Raw genomic sequence first — 14,904 nt, 5'->3', positions numbered from 1 at the left:
TGGGCTCATTTTTTACAGTTTGATTGATTTTTATATCAATATAAGACTGTCACCGAACGATCGGCTAGCGCGTGTTCAGTTACTCAGAACTAGCGCGTAGCCCCCGGTAACATTTTTGACAATGCTGTATTTCAGCAATAACCCTCTACTTAATGTCTGCTTCCAGCTTTTCCTGCCAGATTAAATTATGGGCCACACTCTTATACGATCAAGAGCTGGGTGGTCACTTTCATGTGTGCTGGTTACCTTGTTGTGGACCCACAGACTCTGGGCAGATTTTATACTCTATGTTTTTTTGTGTACTATTAGAGCTTGTGGACATACAATTATAGAGGCACTATTATATATTTTTTTAGACATGGAATCTTTGCATTTTCATTTATTCAAATGTGATGACCTTGTGCAAACATTATCCTAATCAGTTGTTGATGTTTCAGTTTTATTTGATTACATATTTTACTACAATTTTTCACATTTAGTGAACCCACCTTGGTTATGAGGTTTTACGCGTCCCTATGATGCCCTGTCTTTACATGGGATGGTAAGCCTTCTATTATGTTTACCTTTTTCACCTTTATATTTTTTCTTTGGGACTTGATGCCTATCACACTCACTACTCTCTAGCAAGACACCAATTAATGTCTTCCTGCCGTACTTTTTCTTATATATGTGTTTTGTCTCTTATGCAGGGCGACTTACAACTAGACTGACTGTGACGACTGGTCCACAGACTGTAAGTGACCTCCCAGCATTTACGTTTTTTGTGTTTTTTTGTTTATTAAGGAGAAGTTACAACTAAACGGTCCTGATGAAGCGCCAGTGGATCAATTTCTAACCGAGTAGGCGCAAAACATGTCGACCCAGTGTTAGAGTGAATACTCTCTCCTCCTTCCCTTTTTAGGAGTATAGGAGACATTGTTTCCCTTGATACTCCTTCATTTATTTTTAATCTTGGCCTGACCCTTACTATAAACATTAAATCTAGTCATTAGGTGTTCAGAGCCAATTTTATATACCTTTCACTCTCCTTTCCTCCTCTGTCAGCACGTCCTGCGGACCTAAATTGATCTGCTGAATCGTTTTCCGGTTGAAGAGCCACCACCTCTTGCGTGGTGGCCCGTCAGACATCGCAGTGCCGGTCTGGCGAGGAGTTAGCCCGATGATGATGCCTAGCATCCTATTATGATGCTTGAGGGCACTCCTACAACGTTTTCTTTCAGTCTACTTTTCGTCCTCATTGACAATATTCTTGCCTTGGAACAGTGTACACATTTTTTATTATAGGTTCATGTATAGGGAGTAAGTACACTGGACCAGTAAAATCTCCCAGTCCTCCTTGTATTGATAATATGCTATTTGCTGCCTACGTCATGTGTCAATCAATACTTGATGTCTGATTTGATGTTGAAGCCACTATTTTCCCAGACTTACCTTAGCAAATCTGAGGCTGTTTGGACAGTGTTATGTATGGCTCTGCACATTTCTACCTAACTAAATGGTGTAGCAGGTGTCACCTATTGGTGTTGTGTGATATGTTGTCATTCACTTTTCTTGACTCTAGGGCCCGTATTTATACTCCGTTTGCGCCGAATTAGCGTCGTTTTTTTCTACGCAAATTCGGCTCAAAACTAACGCCATATTTATACTTTGGCGTTAGACGCGTCTAGCGCCAAAGTATGGGCAAATAGCGTCATTTTTTTGCGTGAACGCCTTCCTTGCGTTAATGAGATGCAAGGAAGGCGTTCCAGTCTAAAAAAATGACGGCGACGCAAATGCGTCGTATTTATACTCCCGGGCAAAAATCACGCCCGGGAGTGGTCGGGTCAAAAAACCCCGCATTTGCGCCACTTTTTAACGCCTGGGTCAGGGTAGGCGTTAAAGGGCCTGTGGGCTCAAAATGAGCCCACAGGTGCCCTCCCATGCCCCCAGGGACACCCCCTGCCACCCTTGCCCACCCCAGGAGGACACCCAAGGATGGAGGGACCCATCCCAGGGACATTCAGGTAAGTTCAGGTAAGTATAATTTTTATTTTTGTTTTATTTTTTTGGGTGGCATAGGGGGGCCTTATTTGTGCCCCCCTACATGCCACTATGCCCAATGACCATGCCCAGGGGACATAAGTCCCCTGGGCATGGCCATTGGGCAAGGGGGCATGACTCCTGTCTTTACTAAGACAGGAGTAATTTAAATGGCGTCTGGGCGTCGAAAAAAATGGCGCAAATCGGGTTGAGGCGATTTTTTTGCCTCAACCTGACTTGCCCCATTTTAAGACGCCCTAACGCCATTTTCCCCCTACGCCTGCGCTGCCTGGTCTACGTGGTTTTTTTCCACGCACACCAGGCAGCGCCGGTCTGCTAGCGCCGGCTAACGCCATTCCATAAATACGGCGCCCGCATGGCGCTTCAGAATGGCGTTAGACGGCGCTAAATTTTTTGACGCTAAACTGCGTTAGCGCAGTTTAGCGTCAAAAAGTATAAATATGGGCCTAGGTGTATGTGTCATTTATGGGTACATTAGTAATCAGTTGTGTAAGTGTTAGTTCTAGACTAAGGTAGTAGGAATCACGTCTGGAAGTTGTTAGTGATGTAGGTGTTCAGATGTTGTCATGTAGAGGTTTCTAATCAGCATGTATGGTGGTATGCTATGAGCCCTTCATGCGCATTGTTTGGGGTCCATTGCATTGCTGGTGTGATTATGCTCCCTGTGGTTGTCTGTAGATGCATACTGTGTGCTGGGTAGGCCCCTATTACAGTGCATAGAATTGTCTGTGTGACAATGTATCAGATTAGTGGGTGAAGAAAAGACTAAAGTATCTTTTCCTAGTATTTAGATGGATGTTTCAATGACATGCTGTCATTTTGTGATGCACACTGTTTGGGAATGCCACATGTAGTGTCTTCATCTGAGGTGTTTTCCATTGTATAAGTTGTGTACAGAATGATCAGTTAGGCATGTGATTGGAAATCAAGATGCTCTGTCGTATTTGAAGTGAGATGAGTTTACTTTCATGGAACATGACTACTGGTGATGGACTGGGCAGGTGTGGAGTAGGGGTTGGCATGGCATTGTGTTATTAGTCAAATGCATTTCCTTAGATTGAGTTGATAATGGACAGTGATGATCTGTATGGGGATAGATTTAAGATGTAGCCAATACATCTTGTGGATGATAAACTTGAGTTACTGCTGAATTGAAGGGATAGTGATCTAGTGATCAATGGCTGGCTTCTGTTGTGGGTGAGACTGTGTTCATATGGGAAAGTTGGAAGTATTGTGTTGTGACACGCTGTGGCCGGTGAATGGTTTCTATCTGGAGATTTATTTCACAAAGATGTTTTGTTACTGTTGTGAATGTTGTAATCTATGTGTGTGTGAAGAATGTGATGACCCTTTCTCTCCCTTTCTGTGCATCAACATCAGCAGGCAAAGGAGACGGGGCACAGCTGAGTGGGGGACCCGGAGTGCTGAGACCTCCAACACCGAGGGACCCAGTGGTCCGGAGGGCGAGGGGAGTGCCACGGACGAGACAGGATCCACATCTTCATCATCGGAATCCTCCTCCAGTGGACACTCCCTGGCAGTGGGGGACCCATCTCTCTCCCTCACCCCCCTTACTACCACCGTTCTCCCTGTAGCTCCCCACCCAGTTGGACATGCCCACTCACCCAAGAGGGTGAGTGTCTCCTTTGCCGCAGGCACCTCTTCCCCTGCCTGTATCAGCCCTGCTGCCCTCGGTGAGGAGGCTATTGACCTCCTAAGGTCGATATCTGTGGGTCAGTCGACCATTGTGAATGCCATCCAGGGAGTGGCAATTCAAGTCCAATGGAGTAATGGGTTCCTGGAGGGCATTCACGGTGCACTGGCTGGCCTACAGAGATCCTTTAAGGCTCTGGCCTCCACACTGACAGGAGCCAGTCATCCTTTGTCTTTCGTCTCTCCTCCACCTTCATTTTCCCAATCCCAAACCCCTCTTCCCCAACCCAGCCAAAGCACAAAAACAGACAAGCATGCATACACATCAACATTCAAGGGTAGCTCAGACAAACACAAGCACCACAAGACTCACCACTGGCATGCACACAAGCAACATACACCTGCACAAACAGCACGTCACAACCGGCCCTGACACCCCACCACCCCCAGCATCACAGACAGTACACCTGACACATCTGCAGACCTATAGACTTATAATAGAGTAGTCCCCAATATTTCAACCTAAAACCCAGAAAACACACTCAGGGCCCTATTACGAGTTTGGCAGTCTGAGGACCGCCAATCCCGCAGTGGCGGTTGGACTGTTGCACTCCTTGTGGACCGACTGCCAGATTACAGTCCTGGCATTCAGACCACCAGGGTACCGCCTCCACTGCCAGGATCATGGATCCCAGAGGGATAGCGGCTGTCAGGCTTGTAACCAGTCATGGCAGTGCTGAATTCATCAGTGCCTGGCTGATTGCAGCCTGCAGGGGGGCCCTGCACTGCCAGTGCCTACGGAATCCACGTCTATGGCATGGGCAGTGCAGGGGCCCCCTGCCCAGCACTATCGGAATGCGCACTGTCCCGTTATGCAATGGCATTGGAATCGCCCGCACAGTTTCCACTAGGGTTACCGGTGAAAACCTTGGTTTTCACCAATCACCCCAGTGGAAACCTTGTAGTGGGTCTGGCGGGGAGAATGCCAACTCCACGGTTGTCTCCTCACTGCAAGTCTGGCGGTTGGGTTTTCCAACCGCCAAACTCATAATAAGGCTCTAAGTGTGATCTAAAGAATCTGGCTACCTTTTAATTTTGTAAGGGCTTTCATCATCTATTCATATCATGTTTTGTCATGATGATGTACTGCGGTATACTGTGAAATATCGCAGTATAATGAATACTCAATATATAAATAAGTTTTTGTGGTATATAACTTTTACACAATACTGAGCCAATTTTGAATCTACTAACATTAAGGGCCCTTTCCACTTCAAAATCTATATTCTGACAAATTTCATCTACATACATTCAGCTATTTTCCTGCTACGTCTCTTTAAACTACACTGTACAACATAACACTCCACTCAATGACACGTCACTCCACTCTATGACATGCCACTACACTCTACAAAAGTCCACCCCACTCTATGACATTCCACGCCACTTCCCTCTATGACATGTCACTTCCCTCTAGTCTTCTCGTTGCCACTTCACTCTACCCCACTCCACTCTACTCTGTTCTATGCCACTCTACTGTATGCTAGTCCAATCTGCGCCACTCCACCCTATGCTATTCTACTCTATGCCACCCCACTCTACGCTACTCTGTGCTACTCCACTCTGTGCTATTTCATTCTACGTCCACCTACTCTACTCCACTTCATTCTATTCCACTCTATGCCACTTCATTCTGTGTCACTCTACGCCACCCCATTCTACTCCATGCCACTCTGTGCCACTCCACTCTATGCCACTCAATCCTATAGGACTCTACACCATTCCACTGTACACTATTCCACTCTATGCCACTCCACTTAATCCTACTCTACTCTTCACTATTACACTCTATGCCACTCCAAACTACGCCACCACAATCTACGATATTCCACTCTACACCACTCAACTCTAGGCCACTCTATACCACTCCACTCTACAATATTCCACTGTGTCACTCCACTCTATGCCACTCCACTGTACGCTATTCCAATCTACACCACTCCACTCTATGCCGCTCCAATACACGCCATTCAACTCTGCCACTCAACTCTGTGCCACTCCACTCTGAACCACTCTACTGTACCCCACCTTCATTCTACCTCACTTCACTCTACACCACTCTACGCTACACCACTCTACTCACTCTGTTTTATGCCACCTTACTCAATGCCACTCCAAGCCGCAATAAAAAAATAAAAACAATGATGGATTTACTTTGTCATATTAAAAAAAAACATACAAATGTAATGAAAAAGCAAAGGTGAACTCTTAGGTATAGTTAGGAAAACTTTATTTATTCTCTATATACAAACCAAACAAACTACACAAGAATTAGAAAGGCTAAAGTTATAGATATATCTTAGAATTATAATTTATGCACCACCTTCAAATTACTATAACTCGTACACCTCCATACACAGTGTTGCTAACTCGCTAGCCACACTATATTAACTATAACTCACCACTCTACCATGCAGTGTTCTCATAAATGATTTCATTAGACACGTCTTGAGTCTTGTTATGAATGCTATCTTGCTATCTTCTAACATGCTATAAGTGATATAATATGAAAAGGAGCATGGAGAAGGTACGAGTTATAGTTAGTGTCCTGTGGATAGCATTTATTTTTAAAACTCAGTGATAAACATCTTCAATGTTGTTAGAGTTTGTTCCTCAAGGCTATACTGAATGTTACATTTGATGTATCTTTAGGGGGTGCCTTTCTTACTTACCATGTTTTACACATCACCTGTGGAGCTTACAGTAATGCAATCCGGCCAACAATTTGAAACTTTAGGGCAAAAGTGAGAAAGCATCAGAAAGAATAATTACACTAACCGGCCATCAAGAATAAGGTAGTGAAAAAATTGGTTTGGTGCTAAAAATAAAAAGAGTTATGTACCGTTTTCAAAACTTATTCATGCTACTTGGAAATTGTGAACATGAAAATACATTTTTGAACCTTTTATTTACAGCTGAAACAAAAAGTCTTCAGTTCCCAGCAACGAGCAGTGGTCTGTTCAAGGATGGCAGAAGAAGCCACTCAGGCACGGGCAGAGGCTGAGAGAAGGCAAAACGAGTCTGAAATCCAGGCACAACTATGCCGAGAGCAGGAGGGTGAGGCTTTGCTACAGAACAGCTCTTTAAAAGAAGAGATCAAACAGTTAAAAAAACAGGTATTTACTGTTTTGCAATAAAAAATATGATGCATGAAAGATTGTTGCTCCATAATGTAATAAGTAAGAATATGAGAGTCCTAATCAATGGAGGTGGTATAACTGGTCAGAAAATCAGTCACTCTGGCAACTGTTAATTGGTTCAACAGAACTACGTCCTTTAAATTTTTAGGTTATAGCATCTTATTTAGTGCACTTTTTTAGCCTTTGTCCCCTAGGCAGGGGATTAACTATTATATTGTCATATGTGGAGCTCTGGAATTCTGGTGTTTTTTTGTTAAAAAAAATATATCTTAATTTAAACAAAAGTCATGAAAGATAGATAGATAGATAGATATGTATATGTACATATATATAGAGAGAGAGAGACAGAGCGAGAGAGACCTTTAATCCAGTTAATGTAAATATTAACAAGACAATGGTGTTACAGTGGATTTAAAGGAGTGATAGTACATAAATAAGAAACTGAAGGGAAAGTGGAAGAATGGAATTTGATTCGCCCTATTGTATCCTAAAGAAAATGGCATACTATTAGTAAACGTTGGTGGGATATATGCTTGCAGTTCTCATAAGCTGCAAATAAGGCTTGTAAAAGCAAGACATAATTCTTTTCTAGATATTTTTACACTTTTCACTTCCTCATCGCAATCTAATCAGTGGTGAGAGTTTGTCTTCAAATGTGGCATTTCCAGTAACAGAGTATGATTTGTATTGCTTCCACCAGTGCTGTTATCCATTCTAATCTGAACATGTTTATATGCTGAGGAATTAAGTCTGCCAATAATTAAATGTCAGACATGGTAATAATGGTCACCACCGCACACTTATCTCTGTGGTACCCTCAATCGCTTTCTGAATTGAGGCGCGAATCAGGCAGGTTGTGTGGGTCCTATAGAGATAAGCACACAGTGGTGACCATTTATTTTCCAATAGAGACACAGAGTATTCATGAACAAAGACCTGTGAGGACTTGTACTATATTTACCCAGATTAATTCTGGATTGGTGACTACCTGTTACTTTCTGTCCTGATGAAGGCCCTAGACTAAGTGAGGTTGAAACGTCGACTAGTACGTGGTCAAAACTCTGATCATTCAATACTGTACACTAGAAATGTTGGAATATTTTGTCATTGTTTTTATGAAGTTCCATTCATGGCCCTGACCTTTCCTTTGTATATACTCTATATATTTTTGCCTTCCCATTCTTGCTCATTTGATTGGTTTTCGCACATTGTCTTTCACTGTTCACTGCGCCGTCACTTGGAGCACTGTCTTGTTTTGGTTTGACAGATCAGCCTTTGTACATCCTCCGTGGATATTATATATTTACATATATCTACTGAAAAAAACAAAGGTTACGGGGACTATGTAGTTAGGAAATAGAATTAAAAACCCTTAGAAATTCACTGAAAAAAACAAAGGTTACAGGGATGTTATAGTTAGGTTCTGAATTTACTCATACAAAACCATAGAAATTCAGCAGTTATAGTTAGAGTTCTTTCAAGTACTAGAACTCGCACCCTCAGGTAACGATAACTCCCGCCCCCGCCATGCACAGCTTCTTCTTCAACAATTTGACTGCTAATGTTTCATTTATACTTTTAAGGATGTTATAGAAGTTCTCATGACTGCTGTAATATCTGGGGTAATTAGTAGCGGTGCATGGCGAGGGCACGAGTTATAGTTAACTTAGGGCGCGAGTTGTAGACCATGCAGCCAACTCCTACAACAACTCAACCCTGCACTGAACCCCCTCACCCAGCCGATCTCGGCCCGGGGACCATATCCCACACCCAGCCTAAATGTTTTTTTGTTTTTTAGAGGAGTGGGGCAGCGCGGGCACTCTCCCCAGGCTTATTTTAGCCCTGGGGACCTATCCCCCTAAATCTTTTTTACTCTGGGGGGTCCCTCTGGGACCACAGCACTAGAGCTAAGTGACTCTATCCTGGCCCCCTTTCTTATTTTTTAACTTTTTTCCTGGGACTCTGCTGAAGCAGAGTCCCAAAATGGCTGCCAACACTTCCTGGTTTAAAGGGTTGGCAGCCAATCAGAGCTTTGCAACTCCGTGCACAAGCTCTTATTGCCTGCAAAGTTATTGGGAAGGATCTGCAGCCCTAGATATACACATTTATTTTCCCTTTAATTTCTCAAAAACTACTGACCTGATTTACACCAAATAAGTGAAAGCATAATCTGTGTACTGAAAGATAGCTTTCTGCTAAATTTTGTATAATTACGTCCAGTGGTTTGGGCTGTAGACGTGGCTAAATGTCCTATGGGAATTAACATGGGAAACACAACTTTTTTGAACCCCACCCCTTTTTTTCTCGTCCCCTGCTTAACGGATCACCCTGAAACTTTCTGTGCGAAAAAAGAATCACAACACAGTTTTTTGGAACATTTCATGAAGATTCATCAAATCGTGCCAAAGATCTAGGCAAGTCAAAAGATACTTTTTCTATGGAAACATGGTCCTAACTATACCTACCTAGTGGCGACTGCCAGTATGTTATATATATTTGTATATATATACACGCACACAATTTTTTTTATATGGTATCACATTTATTTATCAAGAAGCATTTAAAGGTGTGTCTAGTTGATAATTGTCGAGATTATAATAAGGTGGTTGTGTTGAAGTTCCTTTGAAACCCATAGTCATATAGGTAGTATTCATTGTAATCTTTTTCCTGGCAGAACATTTGTTAATTTTCGATTTTTAGTACCCTTGTGGTTTGGATTACAGGATGCCTTATTGTTTGCTAATGGTAATAATGATCACATAAGACTAAAGGACTCATTTACAAGCTCCTAGTGCCACCGGAGTGTCATTTTCAGCGACGCTCCGGTGGAGCTGTGCCCTTTTCCATATTTACAAAGCAGCACTATGCCACTTTGTATAGCTTGACGCAGCCTTGTAACTATGGCCCGATTTTCTGTGGCAGAGGGGCATGCAATCGGTGTTGCTGTAGGTGTTTCCACGCACCACCCATTGCTTTTGACACTGCCCCAGATTTACGCAAAATCGTAAACATGAGGCAACGGCAAAAACTAACGCCACCCTCTGTTTACTGCAGAGGCCCTTTGTATATAACTTATACCAAAAGAAGAAATTAATATATAGAAATAGGCAGATTTCTTTGTTCCTTTGCATTTAGACATAGTATCGCTTTTTCTGTGGTTATCTCCATTTTCTGTGGACTGATGTTGTTGATCCTTGACCTATGAACATTGGGACAGTGCTGTCCAGTCCCCATTGTATGTGCTTCTACCCCTAAAAACATGATAGAATTGGTTAACTGTAAATTTGCATATTTAATTTTCCATTAAGGTAACAGTATGTAGTGTAGGAAAACACACCAGTAGCAGGGAAAGTTAAAGGTCACCTGCTGACTGCAGCATATGTTGTGCCATCCACTACACTGACAAAGGACACATGGTTTCAGGGCTACATAAGAACCCTGCCTGCTGCAGCGTATCAACCTGCAGAAGGCCCTGTAAAAATAACCCCTTTTGTCAGGAAAAAGTGTATTTAAAATATTAAATAAATCCGATAATTGGGCCTTGGAGCCTACAAGGTATGGTGCCTAGTATTTAAAAGTGGTACATGCAAGAATTTAGTGGCATGTTCCTATGGTGAATAGTCCTTAAAAGCTATTGTCATTGTACAGGGCTGTAACTGAACCTATGAGAAAAATTAAAGTGCAATTAACGTCATATTTCTGATAGCTCAGTTTCATGATAGCTAAATATATGATTCAAACAATGTTTTTTAATGTTTATCACAACTCCTATTCAATGGTGGAGCTGTATTTTTGATAAATATATTGAACAAGTAATAAGTGAGTTAGACTTTGTTTGACTGAAGCTCCATTAGGCTAATTAACATTAGCATGCCAGCAGCTGGCCACTGTCACTGTGTCCCCTTAATGTGGTGTGAAAACTGCTTCCATATCGGAAACAATGTCTTATGCGTTTTGGCAGGATGAGTTGGGTTAGAGGTGGGTGGTAAATCTCAGCTAAGGAATCAGAGTTTGGGGCAGTCCAGGAGGTTCGTTACATTGATATGGGCCCGGGTGATGCCTACCCATTCATAGCTAAGTGTAAAGGCAGACCTGGGGAAGAGAAACCTTTGTTCCTTGGGCTAACTGTAGCCACCTTGACACCAGCACAGTGGGACAGGAATATGGTCCCAGAACCAGTCTGGTGTGGCTGAGAAAGAGTGGACATCTCATTTCTATGGAGAGGTCACTGGTTGAATCACCAGCCATTTCCAGTGGAGGAAAGGTTCTGTAATGTTGAATTTACCCAGATTAGTGTACTCTGGTATAGTGTGAAATGAGGCAAAGTGGGGGCAGGGCTGCCTCATTTAACAAAAATACTCATATTTTGCTGTTAGCTCAGAGATGTTGATCTCAATTCAATGTGTTGACATGGTGCTCAGTGATAGGCACCTTTCGCTCAGTGGTTTGTTCTCTTCACAAGCTATTCTCTGCACACCTTTCTAACATGATACCTCCAGTCCTGACCCCCATAGTCCTCCTGCAGATCTCTGGAATTCCTAAATTTTCTCAAAACCGTAACTAGGTGCTCCTAACTTCATCTCTAATGCTGACTCAATCTGTTGTCTGTTCTTCATGTTATTTATTCAACCTGGACTGGGCACATGGGGGTAGGTGGTGTCAGGCGTCCACTAGGCTGAGTTCACTCCCACTCTTTGCATGCATTAAAATTCTTTTGTGTGGAGGCACACTCTTAGTTTTGTTGGGAGCATTCAAGTATACGTACATGATGAATGGTGAGTACTCTGTCACTTCTACTGGAGTTAAATGGCTGGATATTCAGTCAGTCTTCCAGTAAGTGGCTGGGTCAGTGGCAAGATGAAACACTCCTTCACTTGCCAAGTCTTATCAGGAGGACCCCTGAGATGGCTGACCAATATTCCAGTGTTATTTAATCTAATATTGGTTTCAGCAGCAGGAGTCTGCTGAGAGTATAGCCACCATGTTGTCCAACAAGCCATGCCCTCAGGAGGCCTCTTTCTTGAGGGCTTTAGCAGTTGTTCAGTGCTTCTCTATCTCTTTTTCGTGCATATTTTGTGTATAAAGCACACACTACATAATGTGATTGCTTATAAGCACACTTTCGAGAGAGTTGCATTATTCTTTGAGGGGACAGGTTTGATAGTTCTCTTGGTGATTCACATAGAGCCTGGGTTACACATCACTATTGTTATGTTTCTACATATTATATTGTGTTGTATTCCACCTTTAATCTTTGAGGCAGTGTAATAAATTGTGCTCTTTTGTGGTTATTGGTCCTTTTCATTCTGTCACTTGTGGTCATCATTGGCACATTACAACATTAAATTACTTCATTGTCACAACATTTTGCCTAATCTTTTTTGAAGGGAAAATCAAGTCCTAAGCCAAATCTCTAGCTCTATATAGGTTTGAGTTTGAATAGGTGAGTTTTTAGCCTTGCCCTAAAGGTCATAAGTTTGGAGTGACATTGTGGGTTAGGAGGTCTCCAATTACACTTTACACATTTATTTTACACAAAAGTTAAATAAACATTATAGCACAATTTGAGCTTATTTTCAAAAAGTCCGCCATTTACAACAAATTTTAGCCACGTTTTTTGTAAAGCGTGAGACAGTTAGTGGTGGTAATAGGAAACATAAGACGTAATTGTGATAGGCAAATAACAGGCTAGGACAAGATAGGAAACAGGGCTGGGCTGTGGTTGTGTGTAGGAAAGTTCCTCTTTTGACATGGTCACCCCCCCACACTTTTCGCCTGGTTTCTGGTGCAGTTTTTACTGAAAGTGCACTGGATCCTTTCTAAACAGGTCCCCAGTACCAGATCTCTTTCCATAAAACTGCACAGTATTTTTTCCCAATGGTGAAAACCATAAGCTACCACTATAAGTCCCTAGCAAATGGTACCCCTGGTGGCATGGGGCACTAAATGAAAGCCCCTGAGTGCTGCAGCACGAATTGTGCCACCCTCAGAGTCCCCCTCACTATGTGCACTCAGTGCTGCTTTCGCAGGCTGTGTGTCTTGGTGCAGAACCAAAATGAAAACATGAAATGGCACACAGCCTGTGTGTCTGTCCCCTTTGCACTGCATGCAATATATTTAAGTCACCCCTCTAGTAGGCCTTCAAGCCCTAAGGGCAGGGTGCATTATATTACATGTGAGGGCATACCTGCATGAGCAGATATGTCCTTGCTATGTCTTTGTTGTTTTCAGACATAGTAAGTGAACAGTAAAGCCGTTTTAAGTACAGGTGCGAGACACTGGTCATTACGAGTTACCCACCTACATGATGGCTTCATTGACAATAGGGATGTTTGGTATCAAACATCTCATATTAATAAACCCTCACTGAATCCAGTGGTGGATGTGTTAATATATGCACTCACAGGGCACCTTAGAGGGGCCCCCCGAAAATCCTACCAACTCCTAGTGTGGGCTGGTCAAAACCAGTATAACCTCCTTAAGACAGAGTTCTGGCCTCCTGAGTTGAGAGCCAGTGCTCTTGAGGGCTCAGAACAAAGGTTTTCTGTCCTCTCCCAGTCAGGATGGACATTCCAGGTTGGGGAACTTCAAAGGGCTTGCCGCTTTTGAAATGCAATCCAGGCCTCTTCAAATAGGGGAGGAGGCAGACCCCAGTTCATGACCCTGCTATTGGCAGCAGGACTGGCAGGAAAATTAGGTAAATTAGGACAAGCTGAAGTAGACAACACTTTTTTAATTCCTCCATCTTGCGAGGAAGGAATTAGGCCAATAGGGTTAGGGCTATGTCACTTCCAAAAGGAAGTGGTCAAGGGAAGGATGTAGTCACCCTAAAGGTGAGTAGCCCATTGGTTATCACCTGGCACTCGCCGTAACACCCCTAAATTCAGTATTTTGGTGGCACCTCTGAACCCTAGGAGGAGATTCCTGTCAATCTAAGAAGAGTCGGACACCACAGAGTCACACCAGTAGAGAAGACTGAAAACATCCACTGACTTTGCCCCACCCCTACCGCCTGTCTGCAGCCTTCAAATAATCTGCACAAGAAGACAACTTGTCCTGCAGCTCGGTGACTTCCAAAGCCTTGGGAGGACTGCCTGAATTCACTGAAGAACAAGAACTCCTGTGGACAGCGAATCCCTGACAGAGTCCAATTGGTCCACCAGTCCAGTGAAGGTTGCCCAGCACTTCTGATTGAGAGTCCACCATGGGCTGACCCCTGCGTGACTCCACAGCGACACCTGTAGCCTAAATCCAAGGACTCCCTTGACCGCGACATGCCTGGTGCAAAAAGACACCCCTGCACCTGGAACCCCTGGGCCTTGGGGAGCTGGGCCATCAGTGTTCCTATGACCCCTAGCATCTCAACCTAGCTAGGCAGCTGTGGGTTAACCTCTCCTGGCCTTCTGGCCAGAGCCTGCAGTCCGTTTCTGAAAGTCATCTCCTCCATTGAATGACATTGGGCACCCAACCCTGTGTTTGCACCTGGAGCCCCCGTTCCGCTGAGGGTGTAACTTTGGCGCTGCACTGTGGCCCCCTGTACTTACCTCAACTCCAGGAGATCGACCCTTAATCCCGCTTTACTCGCTTGTAAGCATGCTTCAGCGGATACCATCTGGATAGCATCAGGCACCCGAAGCTGTGTTGCCACTTTGCACCCGGCCGCCCCTGTGCTGCGGAAAGGTGTAAGTTTGGTGCTGCCTTGAGACACCCCCCCCGGTGCTTGCCTCAACCCCCAGAGACCAACCTCTGACAAAGCTCGTACTTACCTGGGAGCAGAGCGTCTTTATCCCCCCAGTCTCCATCGATTAACATTGGGCACCAACTACGACTTTGACCTTTGCACTCTGCCACCCCCGTGCCACTGGTGGTGCACTCATGGTACCAATGTGAACCTTGCCCGGTGCTAGTCTAAAACCCTGAAGACTGGGATTGTGAGTTGTGTACTTACCTGTGAAACTGCATTCTTGTTTTCCTCCCCTAGGTTAACATTGAAGACTCTGAAAATTGCACT

At 43.7% G+C, this 14,904-nt stretch overlaps 1 protein-coding gene across 3 annotated transcripts in view; it reads left to right on the top strand.

The window, feature by feature from the left end:
* The window catches only part of LOC138284614 (golgin subfamily A member 6-like protein 7), a 190,326-nt gene that overhangs the window by 60,266 nt on the left and 115,156 nt on the right, over positions 1–14,904 (top strand). For all 3 annotated transcript variants that reach the window (XM_069223612.1, XM_069223611.1, XM_069223610.1), the window contains one exon: positions 6,669–6,869. In XM_069223612.1, the coding sequence (XP_069079713.1) occupies positions 6,669–6,869 (201 nt within the window). The remainder of the gene's footprint in view (positions 1–6,668; positions 6,870–14,904) is intronic.

This window comes from Pleurodeles waltl, chromosome 3_1 (assembly GCF_031143425.1).
Source record: "Pleurodeles waltl isolate 20211129_DDA chromosome 3_1, aPleWal1.hap1.20221129, whole genome shotgun sequence".
Taxonomy (NCBI): domain Eukaryota; kingdom Metazoa; phylum Chordata; class Amphibia; order Caudata; family Salamandridae; genus Pleurodeles; species Pleurodeles waltl.
This window is presented reverse-complemented; position numbering and strand designations above follow the sequence as displayed.